Source organism: Pinus tabuliformis, chromosome 1_1 (genome assembly GCF_031772625.1).
Source record: "Pinus tabuliformis cultivar Carrire ecotype Pingquan chromosome 1_1, CPIR1, whole genome shotgun sequence".
NCBI classification, from domain to species: Eukaryota; Viridiplantae; Streptophyta; class Pinopsida; order Pinales; family Pinaceae; genus Pinus; species Pinus tabuliformis.
Window position 1 is genome coordinate 900,685,587 of NC_142297.1, and position 22,511 is coordinate 900,708,097.

Here is a 22,511-nt window from a genome sequence, read left to right on the forward strand (position 1 = left end):
ACTACCAAATCAATCAGTGCAAGCTTACATTGATGTCTTCTGCAAGTTGTGCATTCAACTCCATATCTCCGATCCAGAAGAGGTAATAATTATCAAATTTAATTATGGCTTGCTAATGCTTTTTCAATGCAAAGTTGAGTTGTTTGATAGTACTTCATTGGACAAGGCATTTATTTGGGCCCTGACTGTGGAATGCAAAGTGGGTCCTCGAATCCGATATCCTCAAGCCAGAAATGGTTCGTCTCCCTTTGGTTCTTCTAATGTCGCCTTTGCCTCATCCCCCACGCCTCACAATACCCCTTGGTGTACATTTCATAAGACCAACTCACATGCTTTTGCAGATTGTCGAGTACTGAAAAATCTATGCCCAAACAAGATTCTTTTTACAGAGGTCGAGCAACCAAATGCCACTACCACACTTGTAGTTGTTTCTCTCGACAATCCTACCAAAGTGGACCCCTCTCTCATCCTCATGACTGCTAATGCAACAAACACTTCTGTTGTGCCATTGTTTACCCATAATTGTCAAATCAAACATGAGTTGGTCACTCTTATTCTCGACAATGGGAGTCAAAAGAATCTTGTGGCACAAGACTTGGTTCAACACCTTTTCCTTTTGACCACTCCACACCCACACCCGTATCAACTCGGTTGGGTCTTGTTGACCTTGTTGCCTACACCTACCTACAAGTCAATGAAAAGAGCCTTCAACCCCACAAGTTGTGGTTGGTGGCAGGGAACTAAGAGAAGGGGCTGTCACGCTAAATTCCCTCTCTCTCCGTTTAAGCTATCTCCTAGGTTAGCTATGGTGGGTGGTCCCTAATATGGAAAACTAAGTTAAAATAAATGTGAGGTTCTAGGAGAGATGTTAAAGTGAAAGTGGATTACTTTTAAGAATTATGAGCAAAATATGATATGAGTAATATGTTGAAATTTCTAAGTCTGACACGTCAGAAATTCCTACTGCATTATCTGGTTTATTTCACCTACTTGTTTATTCCTTTACAAGTTATTTAACCATATAAATCTATGTTGCACGGGTTCCCGCACCCGGGGGTGGGGTTCTCGAACCCGTCCTGGGTTCCTGCACCTAAGTACTGGATTCGGGTACGTGTTCTTCCCAGAAGAACCCAGAAGAACCAGGTTGTTACATGAAGAACCGGGTTCTTCAAAAAAAAAAATTTGGGTTCTTTTCCTTTAATGGGTTCTTGGGTTCTTCATAAAAAAAAAACTATATTTTGAAAATACATACTAGGATACGACATGCATGAATGACATGTTTATGCTACTTATAACTTTATAAGTTATTTCAAAAATTCAAACATAAAATAAGAATTTACATGTAACATTGTAAGATACTAAGATGCAGTGTTCCACGGGGACTCCCCCCCCCCCCCTAGGGGTCTAGTTTCCTCGCTCCCCCGCGCTCCGGGGACTTGGGGACGAGTAGGGGACGTTTCCCCACGCTCCCAAAAATGAGGAAACTCAGGGGGACGTGCTAGGGGGACGTTTCCCTTTCTTGAGGGGGCATTTCCGAAAAAGGGGGATGAGGGGGGACGTGGGGGGGCGAGGGGGGACGAGGGGGGACGTGGCATACCTTTAATGCATTAAAAACCATTTTAATTAACTAAACGTTGAACCTAATCTTTAATTAACAATTAATTAACGCTTAGGGTTTTGGAAAATCGTTGTTTACGGCCACATTGGTTTTCATATGACGGCCTTGTCTCGATTTTAAATATATTCTGCAGGTTTTATCATTGCACAGTGCAACAGCCCTTTCCGAATCATTGGGCATGTGAATGAAGTTTGGGCAATCATCACAGCGTCTATCTCAGAGCAGTGTCAACCAAACTTGACTATGCTGAAGAGTGTGAGTTGAATGCAGCTTCTCAATGTGTATATATTGTAATGACCCTTTGCAAGTACTATTGTGGAATCCATGAAAAATAAATTCTCTCGCTCTAGAACTTTGCTATAGTAACTTAAAGTTTTAACAATACAAAAGATGGGGACCTGTGTATACTTGCTGGCTTGTTTGTATAATCTCCAGACTCCTGTAGATCCTTATGCGATATTGTTATTTAGAACCTATCTAAACTAGTACCAAGGGCATATATTTAAGTTAAAACTTTTCATATGACGGCCTTTTGTCGGAAGCTGTTCAATTTCATAGATGAAATGCATTCGTATTAAAAACACAGCTCTATAAACCAAGATTTCAATGGGATGTAACTTACCAGCCAGTCATTATGTTACTTTTAATTTTAAAGCCTTAAAGGAGGTTGAAGGTCTGGATATTTTATTATTTTGGGCATATCAATTACATCTTTAGGATCTGATCTTCAATACAAAACTGTGCAAGAGGAAGTTTGTAATGGTCGAGGTCTTCTATACATCTGAATTCACTTGCTATCAATAGACCTTGTCATGATTCTCGGTCTCCCTTTTAGAGCAAAATAGTGGCATCTTCAGAGATCTGAAGCAAAGTTTGTAACTAATTCAGGGCACGTTGACAGAGCTGAGAGATTTATCATTTATGTGCAGACTACAGAACAATTGAGCATAGGTTTAAAATTTTAAATTATATCCTTTTCTTTCCTAAACGCAGAAGGTATTAGATTCTAGACTATTAGTTCAGTGAATAGATTATAGAAACAGTTTTAACTTTAGGAGCAAAGGATTTTTTTTCATTTCTTTTTTTATCATTATGTTTTGACTCTTTCAATTCAAACCAAATTGTCATAGTGGACTCAATTAATAAATTATATTTTATATTTATAAGTTTTTAAGACCCTGACGCTCCCCCACGTTTCCTAAAAAATGGTGGGGAGCTTTTGCATAGGCCGCTCCCGCGCCCCCTCGCTCCCTCGCCCCCTCGTCTCGGAACCTTGGTGGAACATTGCTAAGATGTCTAATGCCAAAGCAGCGAGTCCAACATTTACTTAAGTAAATGCTAGACTCAACTATTTTGGTGAAACTTAGGACAAATTTTGTCACACACAGCTGACTGAGATACACTAGCCAAGTTTCCTACAAACCCAGGAGTACGCTAAAAAATCCTAAAGTATTCTGAGTTCTCAAAGACTCAACATTTTAAACTTTATTTTATTGGGCTGCCTTGTGTGTTTGGTGGGACAACAGTGAAATATACGCTGCCAACAACCATAATTTATACTTTAATGTAGCCACGAGCCTTAAAAAAACCACAGAATTTATATGTAATGATTCAAAATATATATAGTATAAAAAACGCTCTCAATCTGGAAGCTTCTAAAAATTGTGTCCCCCACTCTGGCTTCCACTTCCAGGCAGCCTTGGTTCTTATACCTATTAGTTCTTTTTTAATAAAAAGGGATGCAATAATATTGGAGGTCAAATAACTTGTATTTTCCAGTTTTTTGGTCTTTGAGGAAGCCATTGTTCCTTAGGCTTCAGCTATTTAGTATTTTTATTTTAGTATTTTAAAATTTCCTAGTTCATGTTTGAAGATGCCTTAAGGCAAATTTTGAATGTAGTATGACAATGGACATATACCATGATTCATGATTCTTATTAATATGTAAACAATGAACAGTTTTTTGGTGATAAATTTTGAAATTTCAATGTCAATGTTGAATGTTCAATGATGTGCATGTTTAAATGATTAAAGTTTTCTTGTTTAAAGTTGAAAAAATATACAAATTCAAATTTCAATGTTTCATATATATTATTAATTATAATTTATAAATTTATAATTTATAAAATATAATTATTAAAATTTAATATTATTATATTACCCGACGAACCCACGCACCCTGTTTCCAAAAATGTCGTCCCCGTCCCCGTCCCCGAACCCACGTTTCCTGGCAACATAGATATAAATACTGAAAATAAACACAAATGCAGTCTCAACTCATATACAGATCATCAACTGAAATAACAGACAAACACACAAGGGACACTATTATTTTTGGACAATCGTCCCCGGAAAAACCCAATGTGGGAAAATCGGTGCAACAATTCTGAGGGTTTTATTATTAATCAGCTTTCTTGAGTACAACTAGGGTGCCAAACTGGCTCACCCAACAAAGATTTCTACATGGCAGTAATACCTCCTCTTGGAAGCAGATATTCAGCGTCTCAACGCTAGTCTGCCCCATGAAAATCATTCCGGTGCTTCTCCAAGGCTCTGCGTCAGCCCTGCTAGCCTCTGTGTAGCTCTGGAACCCCCTGCATTAGCGCTCTGGTTCTCTGTGTCAGCTCTCTAGCCTTCTGCGTCACCCATGCAAGCCCCTTAGCCTCCGCGTGGCTCCTACTGGCTCTACGTAGCCTCCTCAATCACTGCGCTGGCCCTCTGGCACTATCTCTGCCTCTCTGCTATGTACTCACTGCCCCTCGTTGCAACTCAGATCACTTGTTTGATTTCTCTCAGCAAACCCCGCTCCAGAAAATCAAACTGACTGATCAATCTTGGTGTATCTCCAACTGACCCTCAAGCCTCCTCTTATACTTTTCTTGTTGAGTCTTCAATGGTTGAGATTAAGTCTATAATCAACAACTAAGATTAGATTTGACTTGATCCATGTCATTTAGAACATTCTCACCCAGTTTTATATTAATACCTATTAATATTTTAATTTTCCTCAGTTTAGATTTAGGAACTCCATTAAAAATATTAATTATCTTAATATCTCTCTAATCGGGTAGAATTTCCCCAAACCATTTCTAGGTCTTGGAGATCTCATGTGCTTTAGCCTCTCCACCAATTTTCATAGCTAGAGCACATCCGATGCTACCCCAAATCAACACTCCCTCTTAGCGAGGAATGTGCTCTAGTAATGCTCCACCACTGAACATCACACTGATCTTCCAACACCGGTACTTGTGCTGATGGTTGGCCTACTGCCCAACATCCACTGCATTGTTGCCTCCTGTACTACTGCCCATGGCTCTGCCATTGCCACTGCTACATCTGTACTGCAGCTCCCTCTCAACATGCTGCATCACGCTGCCCATAGCACTACCATTGCTAACTGTTGCACTGCAACTCAGTTACCGAGAAGTAAGTAACTGATCTACCCAAATACTGACATCCTTGTCAATCCGGAAGCCTCCTAATGCTGAAACTACGTCTGCTGCTATTCTGTGGTTCCTCTGTTGCCACCTTTGTGCCTCTCGCACTGCTGCAACCCCCACTGCGCTGCTACAGACCTTTGCACTCTAGCACTGCCTTGTTGCTTCATCCACATCTTGCTTCTACCGACATCCGTCATTCTGCTACTGTCATTCGGGGCTCCCGTAGCCGGATATGATCCAAGAGTTTGGGTACTTCAAGGATCTTGCTCCTCATCTTCTGTAGTCCTCCTGACTACAACTCGATGTCACCCCACCTCTTCTATGGAGGTGCATAAGCACTCATGGCACAATCATCATTAGTCTTGACTTCTTTCTCCGCCTTAGCCGAAGCTGCCTTGGAGTCAGAAGCCTCTCCCTTATTCTTCTTTCTGGGACACTGGGTTGCATAATGACCCAGCTCCCCACAATGGAAGCACTTCGCCTTGGTGATGTCCTTCTTCCTCTTCTCCTGCTGTCCCACAGATACCAGAGCCGCATCCTCCTCTTCCTCTTTCTTGATTCAACCTCCTTTGCCGCTACTTCTTGCCTTGGTGAACCGTCTGATCTCTTCTTGGCACAGAGCTGCCCACATCTCTTCCCATCCTGGAAGATCAACTCTAGCCAAAATGCTTTGGACAAATGTATCCCAATCCTTGGAGACTACATTCAGGGTGGTCCTCACCATGAACTCCTGATTCGGTGTGGCCCTATGGAAGTAAGTTGGTCCCGAATCTCTTGCAACCTGCTGAGGTATAGATCTATCTGCTCCCCCTTCTGCATCTGATACGACTGCAGCTGATTCTCCAATAACATCTTCCTCTACACGGAAGTGCCCTGATACAATGTTCGTCAAGGTATCCCACATCTCCTTTTCCGTGTTCTTCTTGGTAATATGCGGTACTACATGATCCTTGACCCCATCAAGGATTATGCATTTTGCCTTCGCCATTGCATCCTCATACCTTTCATTATTAGCGGGTTGTCTGGGATAGCCACGGTTCTCAAGGCGAAGCCTTTGATGCGATGTCTATCTAGAACAGACAGGATCCTGGCCTTCTAGATGACAAAGTTGGAGGCTCCGTCCAACCTGTCCTGATCCCTCAGTCCGTTCATTGCCATCTCCGCTCCTTTTTTGGACTCCCTCTGAGTCTCGACTTCCCTCCTGGAAGTCTTCTTGCCAACTGCCAATTCGCTCCTCTCTGATCCTCTTTGCAACTGCAACTCGGATCTGGATTTCTTGGCTAGAAATCTGTTAAGGAAACGACTCCCTCTACCTTTGTTCTATCCCGTTAGGTACTGTTCTCCTTCGACAACAACAAAACCCCACCAGCTTCCTAATCCACAATCTGCTCACAATTCTCTATGCCCCAACAACTTAAGAAACTGAGCCTTCCAGCTCTACACAATCCTGACAAAGGCTGAATCCCTCCTTTGGCCAACTGTGTCAAGCCTACTTGACTGAGTAGGATGACGTGGCTCTTTGTGAGCCTCTTCTGTCTCTAGCTACCTCTGCGCTGGCCCTCTCTCTGGCTCGAAATGATGATGCAGGTCCTTTCCGTCACTCCTTCTCTGCTGCTTTCTGCTTAGGAGCAACTCTGTCTCTCAGGACAGCTGCTATTGTTGCAAATACTTTTGATTACGCTGGTGCCTTCAGTCCTCCTGTGATCTGCAATGCTCTGATACCATGTTGAAATTTCTAAGTCTGACACATAAGAAATTCCTATTGCATTATCTGGTTTATTTCACTTACTTGTTTATTCCTTAACAAGTTATTTAACCATATAAACACTGAAAATAAACACAAATGCAGTCTCAACTCATATACAGATCATCAACTGAAACAATAGACAAACACACAAGGGACACTTTTATTTTTGGACATTCGTCCTTGGAAAAACCCAATGCGGGAAAACCGGTGCAATAGTTCTGAAGGTTTTATTATTAAGCAGCTTTCTTGAGTACAACTAGGGTGCCAAACTCGCTCACCCAATAGAGATTTCTACATGACAATAATACCTCCTCTCGGAAGTAGATATTCAGCTTCTCAGCACTAGTTTGCCCCACGAAAATCCTTCTGGCGCTTCTCCAAGGCTCTGTGTCAGCCCTGCTAGCCTCTGTGTAGCTCTGGAACCCCCTGCGTCATCCCTTTGGCTCTCCGCATCAGCTCTCTCACCTTATGCGTCACCCACACAGGCCCCTCAGCCTTTGCGCAGCCTCCTCAATCACTGCGTTGGCCCTCTGGCACTATCTCTGCCTCTCTGCTATGTACTCACTGCCCCTCGCTGCAACTCAGATCACTTGTTCGATTTCTCTCAGCGAACCTCGCTCCAGAAAATCGAACTGGCTGATATATCTTGGTGTTTCTCTAACTGACCCTCAAGCCTCTTCTTATACTTTTTTTGTTGAGTCTTCAATGGCCGAGATTAAGTCTCTAATCAATGGCTAAGATTAGATTTGGCTTGATCCATGTCATTTAGAACATTCTCACCCAGTTGTATATTAATACCCATTAATATTTTAATTTTCCTAAGTTTAGACTTAGTAACTCCATTAAAAATATTAATTATTTTAATATCTCTCTAACCGGGTGGAATTTCCCCAAACCATTTCTGGGTCTTGGAGATCTCATGTGCTTTAGCCTCTCCACCAATTTTCATGGCTAGAGCACATCCGATGCTACCTCAAATCAATGCAATAAAAATCATTAACATAATAAAACCATTAAACTGATGCCTTAAGATAAATTGCTCAACATGAATGAAAGATACATTTGCTCAAAACAAAAGTAGAATGCTTCCAAAAATGAAAGCAAAGCAATCCTGAAATGGAGACAAAGATGTTAGCACGATAATCGATACAAGATATAAAATGCTTTCAAAATATAATCAATGCCTAAATCAAAGCATATAGAGATATCTTGCAAAAGGAAAAGCAATTAGTGTTCTACTTGCAAAAGGAAAATGAAACAATGCTTGCCAACATAAAATATTCAATAATGACAAGTAAAATGGACAATTGCAAGTGAAATCATAAGATGTATTAGCATGAGATGCACCTATACTAGATTTGAATGCAATTAGTCTTGGTTATTTTTAATCTAAAATGCCTAATCTAAATGAGAAGTCCTCCTCTTGAGCTCTTACCAAAGGGTAAAAATTGGGGTGACTGTAAGAAAGAGGGGGCGAGGGCACGGAGGTGTCATTAACGATACTTGTCCCCTGAGTCTTACGAGCCAGCATGTGCCTTCGTTCCTACAAGGGGACAAGCCACCTTCATAATTGCAGGGTCACAACACTTTTACCTTACTTCGTACCAGATGGAAGAACTTTCCAAGAAAGTCTTTTTCCCTATACTTTCGATTAACCTAACTTATGCTTGGAGGTTAATTGAGTTAAAATGCAAACTATGCTAGAATTTGTAAATGATATGCAAGTAAGTTTTCCCAAGGAGATTTGCAATGCTTCAAAATAATGGAAATGAGATAATGCTCAAAGTAAATTGCAAATGTAACTTCAATTGGAAAAAGGAAATTAGCTTGTAAGTGAATTAAAGTGATGCAAGTAAGTTTGCTCTGCAAAAAAGGGAAATTGCCTCAAGTAGATGGAAATGCTCACAATGATGTAACTTGAAAATTTTCTCTCTAAGTTGTACAAGACATGTAAATAGGTCCAAAATGACGGTCCTCGTCTTATCATCTCCCAATGACGTGTTATAACCTTTGCTATTGGACCTTTCCGTGATACTGTGGTATGTGATGTTTCTCCTCTAGATTGTGCCGATTTATTATTGGGCATTCCATACCAATAGGCTCGACATGCTGTTTATCATGCTAAAGATCACCAATACCACTTGCAGCACGATGGGCACACCTATGTGCTCACATCCTTAGCTAGCACATCAACCCAACCTTCTACTGGCAAAGCTCCCATTACGAGAGTCAATTTAAACCAATGTGTTTCTTTGTGCTTGGTTCACCCTGTCAAGCCAGACAACCTCACCAATCCGGTCCCTCCTGCAATGGCTCCTCTACTCCAAGAATTTGTAGATGTCTTCACCCAACCCATAGGGCTGCCTCCAGCACACTCTGTTGAACACAAAATCGATCTTATTCCCGGTGCTTCCTTACCCAATACCCCATCTTATTGCCTTGCTCCTTGAGAGGCAGTTGAGATAGAACGCCAAATTGAACAATTGTTGACATCCGATCATATTCAGCCTTCATCCTCGCCATGTGCATCTCCAACTTTTATTATTCCCAAAAAGGATACTTCTGAATGGCACCTCGTGACAGACTACCGGGCCATTAATAAAGCCACTGTTAAAAACTGCTACCCCCTACCCTGCATTGAGGATTTGTTGGACCACTTACACAGGGCTTGTGTCTTCACAAAGATGGATTTGGCTGCAGGCGACCATCAAGTTCGTATACATGCAACTGACACATGGAACATTGGTTTCAAAACAAAGTTTGGGCTATTTGAATGGTTGGTCATGCCATTTGTATTGACCAATGCACCGACCACCTTTATGAGATTCATTAATGATGTTTTCAGGTTACACTTGGGTAAGTTTGTGGTCATTTACCTTGATGATATTTTGGTATTCAATAAATCTTAGGAAGACCATCTTCAACATGTTCACAACATACTTGAGTTATTGCAAGCACATCAACTTCAAGTCAAAGAGAAGAAATCCTATTTTGGACAAACATCAGTTCAATATTTGGGATTTATTATTGACAACACAAGGGTTCGCCCAGATCCCTCTCAGGTTCAATATTTGGCGCAATAGCCAACACCTTCCAATGCACATGACCTCAAGAGCTTCATGGGAGGTATTAATTTCTACAAAAAAATTGTCTCTCATTTCTCACAGCTAGTTTGCCCTTTGCACCAGTTGTCTAATCAAGCAAAGTTTATTTGGGATGCCAAATCTGAGCGACAGTTTGCTCAACTCAAGAATGCATTATGCTTTGCCCCTGTTCTTCATTTTCCAGATATGAATCAACCATTTGAGATGGAAACTGATGCCTCTCAATTTGCCATTGGGGTTGTTCTTAAACAGGGAGGCCACCCTGTGGCATACCATTCTGAGGCGCTTGCGGATGCTAAGCTCATGTACAACACATATGACAAGGAATTCTATAGTTTAGTGCAAGCTTTGAAGCAATGGCGCCATTACATTCTTGGCAAAGAGACCATCCTCCATATAGATCATCATCCACTGATCTTCATCAACTCACAACACAAGATTCAAGAGCAACACCATCTAAAGTTGGTTGCTTATATTCGACATTTCCATCTAGTGATTAAATTTAAGAAGGGGACAACTAATAAAATGGTTGATTTGTTAAGTCGACCACCTACTCAGGTTCTACACATTCTAGAGGTGTGTTGTGCTGCATATGATGCTTGGAAAGATATGTATGCAACAAATTCGGTCTTTGGTGAGATATGGGAAGCTTTGCAGCAAGCTGCAACCTACAGTCATAAACCAAACTCCCTTTATTGATTATACCATTCGTGATGGCTGGTTGTATAAACTTAACCAACTTTGTGTGCCACAATCTGATGATTGCCTCCTCATCCGTGAAGCACATGCCTCTTCATGTGGAGGGAATTTTGGCACAACCAAGACCATTCTCAATCTTCAACGCCACTTCTATTGGTCTTCCTTACCCACGCAAGTGGAAAAGTTCTTTCGTGCACGTTCTCTCTGTTCACAAAGCAAGCGCTCAGACCATAAACATGGTTTGTATCAGCCATTACCAATTCCCTCTCGTCCTTGGGAATCCATTTCCATGGACTTTTTAAGTGGCCTTCCTACTACTTTCCGCAAACATGATGCTATTTCGGTAGTGGTCTGTTGTTTCTCCAAGATGGCTATCTTTCTTCCTTGTCATAAGACTAACTCTGCTGCTGACAACTCAGATCTCTTCTTCCAAGATGTGTGGCCACTCTTTGGTTTGTTGAGTAGCATTATTTCTGATTGTGACTCTCATTTTCTCAGTACATTTTGGCGTACTCTTTGGTCTTTGTTGGGTTTCCAACTTTGTTTCTCCACTGCCTTTCACCCACAAACAGATGGACAAACTGAAGTTGTCAATCGTACTTTGGTTCACTCCCTTCGTAGTTATTTTTCCAAAAACAAACAATGGGATATATATTTGTACATCATTCAACGTACTTACAATCGGGCCACACACTCCTCAACTGGTTTCTTGCCTTTCAAGGTTTGTTTTGGGTTTCAGCCAAGTGCGCCCTCTGAGATGCCACTGACTATCACCCCTTGTGGGTTTTTACATCAACAACAGGAACAAAAATCAGCTCAACATTTCATACACTCCATATCTCAACGCCAGACGCAAGTAAATGCTGCTTTGCAGGCTGCCCAAGATCACGCCAAACAGAGGCATGACAAGCGGCGAACATCCTTGTCTTTTCAACCTGGAGATTGTGTATCTCTCATGTTGGACAAGCAACACTTCGAAGGCCAGCACCATAAGCTACACCCTCTGCTATATCGCCCATATACTGTTTTGGAACGCATTTGAGAAAATGCATATAGCTTGGACTTGCCCGAAACAGTCTCATATTGTCTCACAATAAAATCAGTGAAAGGGTTGGAGATGCCAATATCATGCAACCTACAAAACAAAGAGTGTGTTGGAACAAAATCAAAGGCCTTCTAGAAGTCCATAAAACAACATAAGACCTCAGTCAACCATTGCTTGGCCTCTTTCATCATAGCTTGATGTGTAGTGATGTGATCAATAGTCTAGAGGTTTCTTTTAAAACCTTCTTGGCCTTTGGCTCTAAATTTGCTTCTCTCCAAATCTTCAAAAATCCAAATATTCAGCATTGTAGCACGAACCTTGGCAAAAGTATGCCTGATCAATGTTGCACGAAGCGGGGGCATTTTTTGGAAGCGAAGCGTCAGAAGCATCATTTTCGAAAAATCTAGGAAGTGAAGTGTCTCAGAAGCATCTATTTTATATATATTTATATTTTTTGCATTTATATTAAAAAAACATCCAAAATACCAAATTAGTTGTAGAAGACATGAAGAAATGCATATTTGTACATAAATCAAGATATATATGACATACATTGTACATCAATGTTTTATTATTCAAGCATCAACCATCTAAATGCATCAACCATTGTTAATTTTAGTTAACAATGGTATGTTCTATGCTCAGCACAATTACTTCAATGATCCTTAGTAGCCCAATGACAATTTCCAATTTAGAATTCCTTAATCATTGACAGTAAAAGTAGATAGAACATAAAATAAAATGCAGAAGATATGCCAAGACAAGAGGACACCAGATTTGGCGGATGCCAGGGAGAAACCCACATGTGGGGAAAACCCTTTGATCGATTCTTCTTATTATTATATCAAAATGTTTAGTAGAGAGAGAGAGTACAAAAGTCAAATTGACTTGCCAAATTCAAAGTCAAAACAACCCTGTCAACTTCTACAGTCAATTGCAGTCAAACTTTAGCGCTAACCAGAAGTCAAAGATGATCAACGCAGCAAAAAAATTCTCCTTTGAAGCTTGGTCAAAGGCAGTCAAACTCGGCCTCCAGCAGCGGTCAAAGTTAGCCCAAAACAGTCACAGAATTTGCAGTCAAACTTGGTCAACCTGCGGTCAGTGTAGGTCAAAGTCCTCCTTTTTCCTCGGTTCTTGTGCCCAGAAATGCGGCCTGCTGAGACAAAAATACACCCAAAAAATCGAAGTCAAATGATGCCCAGAAAGTCAAAGTCAACATTGTTCAACATTGGTCAAACTACAAAAATTTCTGAGATTTTCGGCCTTGCAATTCTGTCCTGTGATTTGACCTCGTTGTGCCACATGTGGGAGAGAGAGAGAGAATGTCTAATGTTGTACGAACCAATGAGAGAAGGAGAGAGAAGAATGTGTGAGTGATGATGATGCCAAATGAGGTGAGAGGTCACTTGTATTTATACAATTCATTGAGGGTGAAGAGTCACATCCATTGGGCTTCATGAGCCTACATGATGATGTGGTCGACATGAACAATTGCACATGTATGGGCAAAAATTCAAAAATTCACTTCTGCTTGTCCAAATTGGATAATCTTTATATCAATTTTGGTCCTCTCGAAAAGACGATTTAATGCAATCATCATTTCCATCAAATTAGTTGTCCCAAGGTGGAATTTGGCCCTAGTTTCCATTTTTAACAACCATCTAGAATCTAGATCCTTCTCCTCTTGTCTAGGCTTTTTCCTTTACCTCAATTGGCTAGGCCCTAGGGATATTAGTCAACATTGCCCAGTTTTGATCAAATTACCTAATCCAAGCCTTAAAATATGGTAGAAAAAGCTTGACATGCTTGATCAATGATTTTGACTTGATTGAAAGGTAATTTTTTGCTAAGTCCATGACAAAGGAGTTCAACAATTAACACCACCAACACTAGGGTACATATAGGGCGTGGTGCTCTTAATTAAATGTCAATCACATACCCTCATACACGATATAATCTTGTGAAATGCAACAATTTCATTGATCCCGAGTCCCTGAAAACTGTTAAGTCTGCTGAATTTTTAATTTATGAAATTCCATTTTCTCCATATGAAGTCCGATGAGGCTGGAACCACTCTCAAACATCCCGAGTCATTTCATGGTAATGTTAAAAATTTAAGTAAAAGGATGAAAATGAAAGATAAGGGAGAATGCCACTTTTATCTTTCATTCTTCATGAGGAGAATTTAACATTACCATGAGGTAGCATCTAGGAAGCATCTAAGGAGCATCAAGGGAGAACCTTGGGAGTGTTTGGGAAGCCCCAACCCAACTTAAGTCAATGAAAAAAATAAAAAATAAAATTTAGAAATCGCCCCCCCGCGGAACCGGTCGTTGGCCTTAGGATCTGCTCGGGATCCGTGCCCAATTCTCTAGGGATCCAAGGTGGATCCTTTTCCAGATCCATGGATCGGAAGTTGAGAACCACGGATCAGGCCCATGCGGTTCCAGATTTCTAGGAATCGCCTCAAATTGGCGGAATGGCGGATCAGATTTTCAGATCCGCGGTTCTGCCGGAGGATCGGCCAAGGATCCGTACGGGACATGGTTCCAGCGTTAGATCCTTGTGGGGGAGGATCATGCAACACTGTACCTGATTATTATTGTTCTGTTACTATTTGCGTGAGAACTGTCACCTGATTTAAAAATAGGATGCATAATATGTTGTGACAATGGGGCAATACCAGAGCAAACTACATCATTGAAGAGATCTGCAATAGGATGTGCTAGAGTTGAGACCATACTTGAAAAACTCAGGTTGAAGCCCTTCACTGTCTGTAGCTTTGCTAGTGTTCAAATTCTGGATAGCTCTTTAGCAGGCACAAGATTTAGCTTTACAAATTCCACTTGATTGCTACAGCATGACGAAATTATTTTGTTGTGAAATACAACTTAAGGCTCAAGTCGATGCATTTTCCATCCTTCTTTTCAACAGTCATTTCTTCCTTAGCATTGCCTAGAAGTAAATCATGGCTGAATCTGTGTTTGTTATGGCAAACAGGTTTTCAGATGACAAGTATAAAGTTCAAGCTGCTCGTTTGAAACACAGTATACCTTGCTGGGGTTATGTTCTGGAGGAGCATCCCCGTCAGGGCAGGTTTTGTGCACCTGCTATCACTCTTTATAATTTTGATCATATAAACAATGATAGATGTGAATAGTCTTCTAAACAAAATCTCTACCTGTTGTAACTTGTACTTGCCATTTTATAATTAACATCTTGTATGTGCCCACTTGTGCAGGTTCAAAGTGGAGCGTGCTGAGGAGATTGGCATAGAACCAGGTGAAAATCGTGCATTACTTCAACAAGGTCAAACCATTTTTGTAAATGGAAAAATGGTTAGTGATGAAATAAGTTAAATTTCTAGTTACATCAGTGTTTCTGCTTGGTTTCTGCCGTCTCATCATAAATGGCTCAGAGGTCACTAAAATGAGATAAAAGTGGAAGGAGACAAAACCCTTAGCTACGTTCCTTGGTAGAAAAGAAAAATCTTGACCATTGGTGGATATCTTTTGTAAATGGATAAAGAGGACTGACAAAAAGCTATTTCGTACAGATGATAATGAATATTTGACATTTAGTGACATTTGTATGAAACTCCTGCATACTAGTTACATTACTGATACATTTTTAGCAAATAGTATTCGACGGTTAGTGCAACAAGGCAAAGTTTGCTGGAAATCAAATGAAATTTTAAGCTTGTAATTTGTATGTTAAGTTTACACGATCTGAAGCATGAAGGCATTGGATTTTTGAATGGATTTGGATTTAGTTGTAAAGGTGCATTGAGAAATCAATTTCGATATAGCCTTTGAGAGTGGAGACAATTAACTTTGCAAATTTTTAACATGATGAGGGATTTATCTGCTTGCTGTAAAGTTCCCTTGTCCAGCTTGTTTCTTAAATATTTGGAAACCTGTGAAAAGATTAACCAGCATGGTACGAGCTTTCAATCAGTTAGAGTGCTTGCTAATAATATGTAAATTCTGTATGTACATACACATTCATTTATTCATTCATTCATGAGAGAGATTTTATTAAGCATCCATAGATCAATGTTGAGATTTATGAGGTGTTATCTGTTGGATTCTTTCTAGAGGAAAAGTCCTAACATCACCAAGGGGAAAACCTAAAGAAACTATCAGGAAAGCTACCCACTATCACTTTGGCAGCCTTGCCCCTCACTTGTAGGTCTAGGGATGGTTTCCTATCCTAAGGGGAGATTCCTTATATCTAATCCTAAGCCTATTGTTTAGTATGAGTGAGAGTATGACTAGGATTAAGTGTTGACTTATTTTGGAAGATATCTGGTGTAGTGTTGATTCTTTGAATGATTTTTAGTGCAATTTGGTGAAGTGTTTAGAACATGTCAGTCATATAATTCAAGCGGTGTATTTGATACAAATAAAGGATGCATCCATGAAATATTTATTCAATCCCACAATGAAAGTGTAATTGCTGATCAAATAACACAGATTAAATCTATGATTTTTTTGGATTGGAATGGCTTATGGACCAGGGTTTGCCTGGTGCTATAGCCCTCAGATATATCAACGCGGGGCCAATATGAGAGGGTAATCTTCTTGAATGCTGTTTTTGTTTATGGCTGTAAGTGAAAAATGAAGGTAATGGCTTGTAAAGAAAGAATGATTTTGAAAGTATGGTTGCTTGGAAACTCTTAATATTGTTATCTAGGAATTTTCATAAATGTTTTCAAAGGGAATCAAATTCCAGGCTATAAAACAAATCGCTGATAGTAATTTTTGTGTGAATAATCTTCTAACTGCTAGTGGCTTAACATAGAATTAATCATGAATTAACATAGTTCAAACGGTTATTTCTTGTACAAATGGTTTGACTAAATGGTTTATTATTGTTTGGCTGAGAATTCAAATACGAGTTAAGAGTTATTTGATACGGTGATAGTGCTGTAGGAAATTTCTTGACTTACTCTCAGTCCATTTAAAAATAAACGATTTTCTGTTACAACTGAGATTTCAAATTTAAAAGAACTATGTAGATAAAAATGCTTATGTAAGTTATATGGAAACGGAATTCTGCATGGAATATGCATTGGAATCTCTGTTTACAATCCTAGAATTTACTATAAGAATTTCCTGTGAATTTCTCCATAGAGTACAGTAGCAGTCAAACGTTTAACATGCTGTCTGTGTTGTTGATTCTTTGAATTCTAGAAGCTTAGTTGGAAGGAGGACATAGAATTAATAACATACTGTCCTAATAATGGTTGCATATTTATATTGTGATCCCAAAATTCATAGAAATGCTACTTTGAATGTACTATTTTGTGTCATTGCATTAAGTTCATACAAAAGATACGACACTTGAATTCTGTTATCTTGTCTATAAAGAATGATGTGATCATTTGTGAAGATAGGTGTATGAGGGCTTAGGAATTTTAGTTCTAAATTTAAGTGTGAGATTTTGAGATTGAAGACTAGTTTTCTTTAGTTTGCATGAACTTGTCAAATTGGTATTTGTTATTTAAATGAGCATGATGAAATGCTATTTTACTACTACAGAAAACACCTGTAGCTACATAGTTGCCTATAAGTCCAAATCTGTAATCTCTGTTGGGGTGATTTTTTGGTGTAGAGGTATTTTATACTGAAATAGATATTTCCACCAAAAATCTTAAAATATCCAAATTGTACTTTGAGAGATATAGGCTATTTATCAGACCTGTAGGTGTTACTGCATAGAATGTCTATAGCTGCTTGTTGCTGCAGAAAATGTCTGTAGTTGCTAATTTGTCAGTAAGTCAAAATGTGTGATGAAAATTATAGATCAGTAAATTCAAAATTTGGTTGTTGGTAAGGAATTATGTTATCAGAACTAATTGTTGTATTGATAAAGGAAAATAAAAAAAATAGTACCCCATAACTTCAGTTAGGCACAGAGGGGGTTGAGTATGTGACGGAATTTTTCTGCATTTACTTGTTATGGTATTTCTTCTCTTATGGATTTTTTTTGTGATGAATGCATGTTGGCCGTGGTTCATTGTAATGTGTTGAAAGTTGCAATTCATGTTGAAATGTACTCAGGGTTGTTTTAGAAAGCTTTGCATTCTTTCTTATATTACTGGGTCATTAGGGGAATTTTCTTTTGTTTCTTCTGGGATGTCTCCAAGTACTTTGAGACATCTCCCATCTCTAAAATCTGTACCCTAGTTTGGCAGATATGTTTCCATGCTGTTATTAAAATATGTTTGTTTGCATTGCTTCTGCATTTGAATGCATCAGTTAGGCAATTCTATTGTTTTTGGAGTGCCCCATCAACTCAATTGTATAGAGGTGGTTGGGTATAGTACATCTCTACCTGTCTTTACACTTACGATGTTGATATTGAGTTAGGCCCTCACTGTTATATCTATCCCTTGGTCAGTTTGTCTCTCTATCTCTCTCACTCACAGACACACACACACACATCAACATTACATGATTGTGCTCTTTCATCTACTTTTCTTGTATTTGCTAGTTTAGCTTACTTAATGCTTTGGAGTAGTCTCATGCATTCCTTCTTGTTCTTATCGATGATTGTATTTCTCTAGTTGCATTGACCTATGTAATGTCCCAAATATAAATTTTGCAGAAAAATGCTTCAGAAAATTATCCCGTCAATTTAAATAACAATTTGCACAAATTCAACCATCAATTTAATGACAAAACTGGAAAATATAATTCGCGACTGAAGAATAAACAAGACAAACATGCATAAGAACTCAACCTTATTTTATTAATATATAAATAAGCTGGTATAAGGAACAAGAATATCGTTGAGATGATGACCTCAAAAGATCAATAAAATGTTGCAGCAAGTCTCCAAAACACTGATCTGTTGAAGTCACTTGTGAAGTCTGAATGAATTCACCAAGGGGAGAGATGGGTACTCGCCCACTCTCACTCAATCACTCGAGGGTTTCTGTCCTGGGGCTACAACTGAAGCTAGGAACTCCCGGATCTCTAAACCTCTCCACAAGAAAATACTCAACTCTAAGATATCCCCAAATGATCCCTCCCTCCTTTTAAAGACTCCATAGATAGATCTCCAAGCCTCTAGAAGAATCTTATTTTATTATTTTATTATTATTATTATTCTAGAAGCTCCTCCCTTGACTTTATCTTAAGTGACTTTTTAATTTAATTTTATTTCGCTTGAGTTACTTTTGCCCTTTTTCCCTCCAATTAATTATTTTTCCCCTTTTTAATTAAATGATTAATTAAAGTGATTTTTATTCTGGGAAAATGGTAAATTGCTCACCATACTCTCCCTGGCGATTGGAAATCACTTCTCAACATCCCATCCTGTAGATCTTCTCATTCCAGTTCCAACGAGCTATTACACTGAGGCGTTCCATCAAATGATCCTCCCGGAATGCCACCTCAAGCGTAATTAATTAAGTCAGGCCCAGTGATAACCTCGTTTTTTGAAAGTTGTTGGAATGCAACGAAACAAATGGTAAGTTTTGCGGATGATGGAATATGCCAAGCTTATGCCATCGGATCCCATAAAAACTCCCAAAAATCCCTTCGAGACCCCTTGATGACGTAATCCTGCGCTTGTGGCCTGGCCATCACATACCTTGGAAATCCACCCTGGCTGTACTATAGAGGAAAATAAAAATGGGGACATGACAAATCATGCCCCCCCAAGACTGCTTGTCCTCAAGTAATTCGAATTTGTCCACTTTCGAGGCATCTGCAAATTGATACCAAGGTCCCATATGAAACATTGTACTACACTATGCCTTCATGCTAACCAGACATGAATGGATCCCTCAATACCTGGATCCCAAACAAATCTCTGGCTCATCCTGCTATAAATAGATCTGCTTGGATCCCAATACCACTTTGACCAATCATCTTTCCCTATATCCCATGGCTCTAACTTTGCTTTGCCGCTAACCATAAACACTGGCCCACCAATAGAATACCAACTCATCACCTCTCTCTGATCCAACCCTTGGCATAGACCAAGGTTAGTCCCATTATGCTGATGCTGTGCTAAAATGTTGATGGGTAGCTGGCTACATCCTGCAACCAACTGGAGCATGTAGTATCCCTTATCTCTAAGGGCCCCCGCTGTATTACGCTCTTGACTAAGAATGACACTCCATCAATAGGATACCAACTCATGATCTCTTGCCAATCCAAAGCATGGACACCTGTGTAAGGAGCAAGTCTACTATGCTGATGTTGGTCCACACTCAACTCATGCTGCTTTGCTTGATCAATCAACAAGATCTGTCTAAGAAATCCTGCCCCTCTCTCTATAATGGGCAAAAGTGGGCAAGCCGTGTTGCAAGCCCTGTCTATGTAATATGTATTCCTAGGGAGGGCTGTTGCCTATGCATGTGTGCTCCTCATGAATGGCTGGTCCAAAAGATGGCTGCTCATCCTCCTCCATCATGGGCTCCACATGAGCCTCCAACTAGCTCCCCAAGAATGGCTCATCATGCACACTGTGCACATCCTCCTCAAATGACTCATGCTCCTCTATGTGCTCTCCATGCTGAATCATTAGTTGCTCATCTTGCCAATTTGCTCCTTGATCGTCTCCCCTCATGGGAATAATCTGTTGCTCATCATACTCCATCTCACATAGATGCATACCGAGGTTGTTGTCTGTTGTCACACAGAATGTCTAGGAACCGCAACAACGACTCAGATCGGGGGTTGTCACACTAATCCCCAATCACTCTGTTTGAGTTGTCTCCCAATAGCAGACTAAGGGGGGTAGACCCTATGGAAATGGAAAAAGGAAAGATTAGTTGGGAACCAACCAACCTGGGAGACACAACTAAGCAACCAATACTTGTTTTAGATTGTGCAAGATTTTAAGGATTCAAAATGATTTGAAGAAAGTGATACCAGTGCCTTGTGGAGTCAACTATCTTGCGAAGAAAATAAGGTTCAAGTAAAGGATGGGAAACTGTTGCTGAAAAGACTCGACTGTCTCATATGCAAATGCAAAATTTAAAACTATGTGAAATGCAAGGACTTGGTTAATTTTAGTTAAATGAGGGCCTAAAATTATTTATGAAATATGTCTTAAATGTTACTTAAGGCTCAAAAAGGTGGTGATCTAAATGTGAAAGCAAGTACTTATACTAGCACTGCAAAATGTAAAATCTGCACAAATAATTACTGAAATGCACAATGGACTGAAATGTAAAATGCTGGAATAAAACACCTTTAAATTCAAAAATTCATTTGTATGAAATACTCAATCAAGATCATTAGATGCATAAGTAAAACTAGATTAGTCCTACTTGCATAAGCATGTGAAAAACAAATGAACTTCATAAATTAAACTAAATGTTTTAAACTCAGATCACATTAATGAAATATCAGTCTAGTAATCTGCTCTTACATCAAATGTTAAAACCAACAATATATTCTAAAACAACAGATCTGTAACCATGCAATATTCAGAAATTTCTATGTATAACAACAGAAAATTTTAAATGACAAACTAATAACTACAATTCAAAAAATTTCGGAGTTAATTATTTATGACCTATTGATGTATTTGATCTAAAAAACTCAGATATAAACTACTGAACAACAGTAAAAGAATTTTCAGAAATTTGTTTTCAAAAGTTACTGAAGCTAACTTCTATTTCTGCAATTATACAACAGTAAAAATGTAAATTAAATCTGCTGCTAAATTCAGAAAATTTCTGAGTTTAATTCTTTCTGATCTATTGATGTATTTGATCTAAAAACTAAAAAATAAACTAATGAACAACAATAAAACAATTTTCAGAAATTTGTTTGCAAAAGTTACTGAAGGTAACTTCTATTTTTGCAATTGTACAACAATAAAAATGTAAATTAAATTTACTGCTAAACTCCAGCTAATTGCAAATCTATGCCAATATTAACCTTGTTTTTCAAAATGAAATGAGGAAAGGTTAGAGGGTGTGCACCAGTCAGCCCCTAGGGGCTTGAAGACACCTGAAGATATGTTGCCCTAATCACTAAAAATCCTCAACTCAATTTTTTTTTGTGAAAAACTTTGTTAAATTTTTTTGGAAAATTTTTAGGAAAAAAAATTAGGAAAAATTAGTGGGAGAATTTTGGTGAAAGAGGAAAGGCCGTAAGGGTGAAAGGGAGGCCGAGAAAGAGGCTGGAGATGGCTAGTGCTCGGCCTCAAGGCCCTATAAAAATTTGCCCACGATCCTTCTGAAATTTCTCCTCAACCTGCAAACAAAATGTTGAAGTTTCTAAGTTTACTTAGCTTAGAAACCCTCCATGCACTTTATCTGATTTATTCCTACCTACTTGTTATTTTTCCTTAACAAGTTATTTACAAAGTAAATACTGAAAATAAACACCAGTGCATGCTCAACATATTACAAATCAACAAATAAAGAAGCAAGAACAAACACACCACATGACACCATTATTTTTGGACTAATGTCCCTGGAAAAACCCAATGTGGGAAAACTGGTGCAGCTATCTGAGGGTTTTCTTATTAAGCAATATCAGAGTACAATCTGGGTGCTGAAACTGGCCTACCCAACAGAGAATTTCTTTAGCAACTATACCTCACAGTTTGAGAGAAATCTCCTGGCTGAAATCTCAAGAAATCCTTCCGGCAGCTCCTAAGCACAAAAATGCTCTTGTAACCCAAGCGTCTACCCAATCTGGACTACGTCAGCCCCTCTCTGTCCCACATTAGCCCTGCGTTAGACACGCTGGCCTCTCTGGTGCTCTGCGCAGCACTTGGCTGCCTCTGTGTGGCCTTGCGTGAGCTCTTGCTGGCTCTGCGTCACTCTCCTTGACTACTGCGCTGCTCTCCTGACACAATCTCTGCCTTCTCTGTTTCTCTG

At 39.4% G+C, this 22,511-nt stretch overlaps 1 protein-coding gene across 2 annotated transcripts in view; it reads left to right on the forward strand.

Annotated features, from left to right (window-relative positions):
* Window positions 1-22,511, forward strand: part of LOC149217318 (uncharacterized) — a 367,700-nt gene that overhangs the window by 121,762 nt on the left and 223,427 nt on the right. Inside the window, exons 7-8 of one of the 2 annotated variants that reach the window (XM_089392977.1) lie at window positions 14,654-14,749; window positions 14,895-14,935. In XM_089392977.1, the coding sequence (XP_089249103.1) occupies window positions 14,654-14,749; window positions 14,895-14,935 (137 nt within the window). Of the gene's footprint in view, window positions 1-14,653; window positions 14,750-14,894; window positions 14,992-22,511 lie in introns of both variants that reach the window. The other variant, XM_089392976.1, reaches the window with a different exon arrangement.